Here is a 7758-nt window from a genome sequence, read left to right as displayed (position 1 = left end):
ATATGTGCGGAGTACGGGACTCAGGTGACTCCTCTTGGGAACGGAAAGATTCGGGGATGTCACGTGACCTGGATCACACGATAAGATAAGGAACGGACGCCCGTGAAGGAGTGGGACGGACGACTGTTCGGCTGACAGATCTTCAGTAGTCGGGCCCCGACGGCATCCCTAACCTGGCACTCCAAGTGGCGAGGCCATGGATTGTACCACATCTCGCCCGCATATTCAACCAGAGTCTCCGACTAGGATACTGCCCACAACACTTCGAGAAGTCCACCACAGTGGTGCTGAGGAAGCCAGGCAAAGACAACTACACAGTGCCCAAGCATACAGACCAATCGCCCTCTTGAACACGGTGGGCAAGATCATGGATGCTATCGTAGCAAAAAGATCGAGCTACCTTGCCGAAACACACGGATTACTGCCAGACAGCCACATGGGCGGGAGAAAACGACGGTCGACTGAACACGCACTGCATCAGATCGTGGATAAGATATACGAAGCCTGAGGCTCAGGAAAGGGAATGGCAGTAAGCCTTCTCCTCCTAGATGTGTCAGGGGCCTTCGACAATGTTTCGCATTGCCGGCTCCTGCACAACCTGAGGAAGAGGCTGTTCGACGAAGGAACGGTGCGTTGGGTTGCCGCTTCCTCGGATGCCGAGAGACCGAGATCGACGTAGACGGATTCCATTCCGAATCTTGCAGAATCAACACCGGCATCCCACAAGGATCTCCCCTATCGCCAATACTCTACCTCTTCTACAACTAAGATCTCTTGGACAGTTGCAACGAAGCCGAAGACACGACAGCCACTGGGTTCATTGTTGACGTAGCGATCCTTACAGCGGGGGGATATCACTGACGAAACCTGCCAGAAACTCCAAGTAGGGCTTCAGAAACCTGAGACATTAGCCATCACCCATGCCTTTATCTTCGCACCCGAAAAGTTCAGCTTGCTTATCTCACACGAGCGAAAATCAAATTCGATACAGACACGACACTCCAGAGCCCATGGGGAGAAGTCGTGCCAAAGGCAGCCTGTAGATACCTCGACCTCGTCATGGAGTCAGCCCTCAAGTGGAAACAACGCGTCGACGAGGAGTCGCCATACCGCAAATGATGTGCGAGTGCTGGCTGTGGTCCAATAGTGGATATGGAGAGAAAGGATACACCAAGAGGACACTCAATAGGCTGCAAAGGCTTCAAGCCCGAGCAGCCAGTGCAATAAGCGGAGCGTACAGAGCGACCTCGTTTCCAGCACTCGATATAAAGATGCATCTCTTGCCAGTCGAACAACAAATGTGCGCATACCGCCTTCGTGGCTCTCCCATGGTGGCAGGTTCCGCGCATCCATATCGGCGAAGATGCGAAGCAGGCTGAGAAGGAACATTAACGATGTCTGAAACAGAACACCGACGCAACACACATCTACACAGACGGCAGCGGCATCGACGGTCACATCGGAGCCGCCACAGTCTGCGCAACCACACAGCAAACCAGCAAAACCCACATGGGCGACGATACAACATCAACAGTCTACGCAGGAGAGCTGCAAGGTATCGTCTTGGCCCTCGAAATGGCCCAGGCAGACAAGCAAAACGGAAATCCCAGGAGCAAAGTCTTCATCCACAACCACAGACCCTTCAAAAGTATCTCGCATCTTGTTACTCGCTCAGCCTCGCCATTCAGGTGGTGACCGATCGCACCTTAACTACGCAAGCCGATACGATCAACCCGACCGGCTGGATTTTCCCTTCGATGAATCGTCCCATAGGATGACTTCGCGCCGAGGCAAGAGGAGATGTGGGATCAACTCTCAAGTTCCCGCTCGTTCGCTTCGAGACCCTTATTTCCATCGCCGCCATGTTCCCGTCTGCTTGGGACGGACAGATCAGCCCTGCCGTTGTAACATGATAGTGGCGTATACAAGCATGTCTTGTTTCTCAGTCGGGTCGGAACGCCTCTGTTTGACTGCACCAATCGAGCACCAACACAGACACTGACGCAGTCACTCACGAAAGAACTAGACTCCGTGGCGTGTCACATGTCGAGATACATCAAAGCTACACAGCAGGAGGCCGTCCTTAATGTGGTCTGTACGATGTGAGATGTACTGCTTGAGGGCTCCAAAGAACTAGTCTCCATTGAGGGGCAAATGTATAGTAGGAAGTAATGGTCAATGTGGCGACACTAAACGACCGCAATTGCAGCGTTCAACGTCTTGATGTCTGGCTTGTTTCGTACTAGATGGCCTTTCGTAATGGAACTATTTCTAAATTGATAGGACGACAGGTTGCCCACTTATTCACGACGACTGGAATCACTCTTTCATCCGCCATGAGCCATATGCGTCTATGAGGCGTCGATTTATTTTTCCATTTCAATGTTGCTGTTGTCTCGGCAACTAATGTTGAAGTCGAGTTGCTGGCAGAGACGGCGTGACTGAATTGGCGAGCGCTTGAAGCTTTGGTAACGTCGGATGTTGGAGGGATTTTTGTAGGGAAATGTAGGGGCTTCGTTACGTCCAGATTCGAGGATATCCTTAAGGACAACGTCTTAGTCAATGATAGCCTAGCTGTCGAGGCCTGAAGCCGCGTTATGCTGGGATGGACTTGGCGGCTCGGCACGCAGAGTCTAAATGGCAAAGGCTCAGACTTGCGCGACAGGAGACGGAAGGCATTTGGTAAGCGTGTGCTATCTATCTTTGATAGGTCAGACTAGGGGAATTTACCAGAATAGCATCTGTTTCGAGCTGCCAACTCTCTCTGATGTACTGACCGTGATGTTATCAAGATAGTTTGCTGATTATCATTGGGCAGGGTCATCTACTTGACAGTGACGACAAGGGTTGTGCCGGCATGGCCCTTGATTGAGACCGGCCTGAGGATTTGCACAATGCTTTACCCCTGCATTGTTCATGTAACCACAATAATGACACCACCAACCGTAGGGTATGAGGTACTCCTTGGCATAGCATTTGTCCCTCGAACAAACACCTTGCGTCGACACGGATGCAGTCGATAAGGGGCTACAGCGCAATAGCGTTCCATATTGCCTGTGACGACGATTGGCACGCACCGCCTCTGGGCAATCCTCGGCGTTCTCAGGGTCGTACCACTTCTCTCCGCTCTGGTGTCCGCATGTGAAGGTGTACCTCCACGCTTGACACATATCTGCCGTATTGGGACCTAACTTCAATGGCGTAGTTACTGACAGCTTGGAGACGGCGTAGATCTGGTGAGTGGGCATGCTAAGTTAGCACCATTCATCATCACTAGTGCTGGGGGGATCATAGGGTCATATACAAAAGGAGACAGGGCAGATCCAGCCCATTGTATGGACAGACGCTGACATATCAATTGACGAAAAGCGATACGCCGACATAAGCGAAGTGGTCACAATTGGGGTCAGCGAGACGCCCAGGACCTTTGTGCTTCTATTGCTGCGCCGCTGTCACGAACACACATTTGCTCGCGTACGGTGCCGCTGCGGACATTTCAGTAAATGATGCATCAGATTTCGTGCACGGACCACCAGCATGCAGTTTTCTTTGCAGATAAACGCACCAAGAACGGAAGCACTGATGCTGGATCCCCCTCAATTACCTGCGTTTTCTATTTAACCTACTTCTTTCGTCTTGAGTTCACCGCAAGTCAGGAGAATCATCGCCATGAAGAACCTACTACGATACGACGTTGCTCTTTGGCAGATACACGAAACGGAAGACGATTGCGACCTCATCATTCGAACCAACAACGGACGAGCCTTTTATTGCACAATCTCCCCATCGCAATTTCATCGGTCGCCCAGAATCACAGAGCAGTACTTCAAATGCCTCGAACTGCTGCGGTCTGGGGAAGACGAGCAGGACGATTTCTATGTTGAAGATGCTTGCGACTGGCTGTCCAGAATGTTCGAGCCTCTCATCACCCAGCTGGCGCCGCCGTCTCCAGTGCTTCCTAACGGTAGTCTGCCAACTCTATCCCAGTATCTTTTCCCCCCGCACATCGTTTGCGGCCTAGATGCCACCGACGATGTCCCACACCCGTATCAGGCAGAGAATCAGAGTCATGGATGGTGCAGCCCCGTTGTGGTTGCTGACGATGTGTTGCTTGGGAATCTCGATCAGTGGGCTCGATCCTACGATCCCTCTGATGTCGAGATACTGTACGATCGCCCTGAAGATGTCTTGATAAGACGACCGACTAAGGTTCTTGTTGATGCGGGAAATGGTGATAAGGTCATGTGTTACTTCAAACATTTTGGACTCTCGTTCGGTCAAGCGCATGCCAGGAGCGAACTCGCGAGATTGAACGAAATTGCTACGGCGCAGATACCTCCTGCCCCTGACGCATGGATCTGTCGCCTACACGGCATTGTTCGAGACGGGAACAACTTGATGGGCATGCTGTTCAATTGGATCGAGAAGAAAGGAGTGCTGTCAAGAGCAAGAGCAAACCAGAGTACATCCGAGATCAGGAAACGTTGGAGAACACAGATCAGTACATCTCTGAAGCAGCTACACTGCAAAGGCATCGTCTGGGGCGATGCCAAGGCTGAAAACGTCCTGATCGATCAGGATGACAATGCCTGGATTATCGATTTTGGGGGCAGTTACACACCTGGATGGGTAGACCAGGAGAAAGCTGGGACGATGGCAGGTGATGCACAAGGGTTAACCAAAATACTTGATTTTCTTCGCTAAAAGATAAGTTAGGAGTAGATCATGCCACTATTGCTATATATGTGAGATAGGAAGTGAGGCACTCCAATGAAACGGTTTCATAGCACTACCTCCTGAATTTGTGCTCTAACAGGCGTCTGGGCAATCAATCAAAGGCACCAGCGGCCTAATAGTGGACCGCAGCTACATGGCAATGTGCAAGGGCGCATACGGCCATAGGCGAGACCCTTTGGAAACCTAGCACGTCACTTCCAGCGGCCCCGACTCAGTAAGAGGCATGCAGCGGAGCAGGTGCTCTGATGGAGGTTCAACTAGCTTGAGGCGAGTACTTGGATTTCAAGTCCACAGAACCGCCTTCTCATGCCCTATATCCCTGTGGACATCACACATCTGCATTTGATCACTAATCGTGTACCAATAGCACATCTTTGATACCTTCCTCAACCTGGAAAATCTCCAAGTTGGCTCTGAACTGGGCAGAAAATGCATTAGGTTGCTATCATCTCTGAGCGTGGACAGGTCACTGAGGCTGCTTGTACGTACATGCGGAAGCTATGGGATCGCAAGTGAATGAATACACCGAACCCAGGCTTGCCTTGATTGACATGCTGTTCAGGTTGTTACGCACCGCCTAGAAGTGGAGATGATTACGGTCGAGTGGAAAGGGTGTCGGAGGCCTTCGCGCTAATGTTGGTCCAACAAACGGCCACGCATTTGCCGAGAATATCCGAATTGGCACGATGCGGGTACTCCGTTAGCAGTGGGCCGGAGGTACCGACTGTAGCCCGGCTATCTTTTTGTTCTTGGTGATTCAATGATCCAAGATACCGAACCTGATGCTACAACAGTTCTCTATGGCTTACTTCTGGTGATTCGTCTACAAAGTGTTATGCGCTTATCTCCGCTTGAGGTTCACTTGAGAAACGCCGACCCCCTACCCAACCCATTTCCGCAAATTTGTGCCTTGAGGTGAGCCGCGTCAGCTCCATCCTGCTTTAACAAATACACTTCCGCGCGTTTTCGCTCTAAAAATACTGCATAAGCAGAAGTCCACAGAGGTAAAGCTGCTTACGTAGAATCTCATGAAGTGGGGTAAAGTGCGGGGTAGATTGCCGGTGCACAAACAAGACGGTGCACGGAAGAATGGCGGCTATCCAGCACGCTAGCAAAAGGTCTGGGCCATGCAGCCCGACTGCAACAGTCGAGTTTGGGTGCTCGACATGGTCAAAGTCATAGGACGTTAGCCAGAAATAAGCCATACTAGAGGAGTCACAACTGAACAATACGATTCGCTCAAGTACGGCGCAATCGAGACTCCGCTGCCAAATGGTTGTCTGTTTGTAGCTTACCGATCATTCGACGCATTGGTTGCTGCTGTGAAGGCTCGACCAACAGTGACATCGATGTGGATGCCAGTCACCGTGGCGGCAAGAGGCAGCCACATCGTTGCGTCCGTGGATCAGATAATAGCTAGCCGAGAATTCGACGAGACACAATGGGTACAGAACCCGGGGAACTACGACCGCCCTCAGCCAGTAGAAAGGTCGGATGCAATGTCACCAACACGCTGGGCTTGACGCGGTCCGCCCCTGCCATGGGCGTCCAATCGGATGATCCGCAGAGCTTTATGAGTGCTTCCCTTGTAAGGAAGTTCAGATGGGTCTTGCTTCACCTGAAGAGACGCCTTCTCAGAAAGGTGGCGCCGCACTATTCGACATCGCCAATGAAGCCGCCAAGGTCGACGCGGTTCCCCAAGCGTAAAAGAAAACGCATAAGCTGCGGGACGTTCACCGCGATGCGAAGCTACGTAGTGCCTTGCGTGACACAGTGAGTTGTAGTTGTATCGCGGCAGTGGATTTCGAGCAGGCTAAGATCAGCTACCGCCGGGATATCACTTTGGACTGTTTTCAATGCAGCGCGTGCTGCGCCCTCCCGGAGGCACCACCTCTTGCCCTGCTGGCTTGTCGCAAGGATGTGGGTCGATGCAATTGTTTTAAGCCGGGTCATTACGATACTTACTGTCGAGCAGCAGTCAGACAGGCAAGGGTCATTTTGTGTGTATTGATGAGTATATCGAATGGATGGCTATGGAAAGGAACCCCATATCTATATAATGAGTGTGCGATCCCCTTGTATAAGGATACCCTTGCTAGCCTTTCTCATACCACTGGTTAAGCATAAGTCAGGTCGCTCGAGGTGAAACAATTACCGTAGCGAATGTGCTGAGGCAGTCTGACACTTATTGTTTAAAGGCCTCTCCCTACAGTAGTAGGGACATCGCTTTTTCTTCTTCTTTATATATGTATACCGCGGTTACTTATAATACACACATAATGAAGACGCGGTTTTGCTTATTACTCAAATCCCAGGATTTCTGATTATAGGCAGATGTTTTTTCCTCGAAATACTAATATTGGACGGTTGCTCTGAAACGGCTCACTAGATGAAGTGTATATAAGGTGTTTTTGCGAACCCCTTTGCGTGATAAGGACATGACACCATGTCTGAAAGAAATGCCCGGAGGACTATCTGGTTTTGTAGATCTCGTCAGAGACCATGGCTCAGGAAAAGGCCTTACCTCAGACGCCTGCTAGTTTGGGATTCAATCTGGGCAGCGACGAGGGTTCATAACTCTGTTTCGTAAGTTGAAAGGTGGCACGGCCGATTGCAATGATCGAACTACCCGGTTACATGGGAAAGCCCCAAATGTGTCAGAGAAGCTGCCTAGTCAGAAGTTGTCCGCCGAGCTTTCCTTTTTGTGCGATCCCCCTTCTCAGATGGTTTCTCCTTGTCCCTGACCGAGTGCGGTTGCAAGTTTGAGAAGTGAGGTTTGCCGCCCAAGGTTACTTTCAAATCCTCAAGGCTGGCTGCGATCTGTGTGGCATGGATTCTAGAATCGATTCCGGGCTCGAGCATCCGGAAAACGGTAGATTCCAGCATATCGGTCCGATCTAATTTGGCCCTAGCGCGAGCGACATTATCGAGCCAGCCTAGCAAGCGCTCACGAGCTTCCCCATGTCGATTTGTCACGTTACGGATGAGCCAACCTCTTGTTGTCTTCTCCGGAAGAGTAAT

General features: G+C 51.1%; 3 protein-coding genes across 3 annotated transcripts; 2 read left to right on the top strand and 1 right to left on the bottom strand.

Moving 5' to 3' along the window:
• Positions 1 to 1298: 1298 nt before the first annotated feature.
• CABS01_16831 (zinc knuckle) lies at positions 1299 to 2106 on the top strand (the record flags this gene model as incomplete). Its single annotated transcript, XM_060550160.1, has 3 exons — positions 1299 to 1331; positions 1408 to 1648; positions 2027 to 2106. The coding sequence occupies 3 exons, from the start codon at positions 1299 to 1301 to the stop codon at positions 2104 to 2106; spliced, it is 354 nt and encodes a 117-aa protein (XP_060402517.1).
• A 701-nt stretch (positions 2107 to 2807) lies between these two features.
• Positions 2808 to 3170, bottom strand: CABS01_16830 (uncharacterized protein; the record flags this gene model as incomplete). Its single annotated transcript, XM_060550159.1, has 2 exons — positions 2808 to 2905; positions 2945 to 3170. The coding sequence occupies 2 exons, from the start codon at positions 3168 to 3170 to the stop codon at positions 2808 to 2810; spliced, it is 324 nt and encodes a 107-aa protein (XP_060402516.1).
• Positions 3171 to 3669: 499 nt separating this feature from the next.
• CABS01_16829 (uncharacterized protein) lies at positions 3670 to 4704 on the top strand (the record flags this gene model as incomplete). Its single annotated transcript, XM_060550158.1, has 1 exon — positions 3670 to 4704. The coding sequence occupies one exon, from the start codon at positions 3670 to 3672 to the stop codon at positions 4702 to 4704; it is 1035 nt and encodes a 344-aa protein (XP_060402515.1).
• Positions 4705 to 7758: the final 3054 nt, after the last annotated feature.

The sequence above is a fragment of the Colletotrichum abscissum genome (assembly GCF_030869225.1).
Source record: "Colletotrichum abscissum strain IMI 504890 chromosome Unknown Scaffold_170.1, whole genome shotgun sequence".
NCBI lineage: Eukaryota > Fungi > Ascomycota > Sordariomycetes > Glomerellales > Glomerellaceae > Colletotrichum > Colletotrichum abscissum.
The sequence above is the reverse complement of the archived record's forward strand: the minus strand, read 5'-3'. Positions and strand labels throughout refer to the sequence as shown.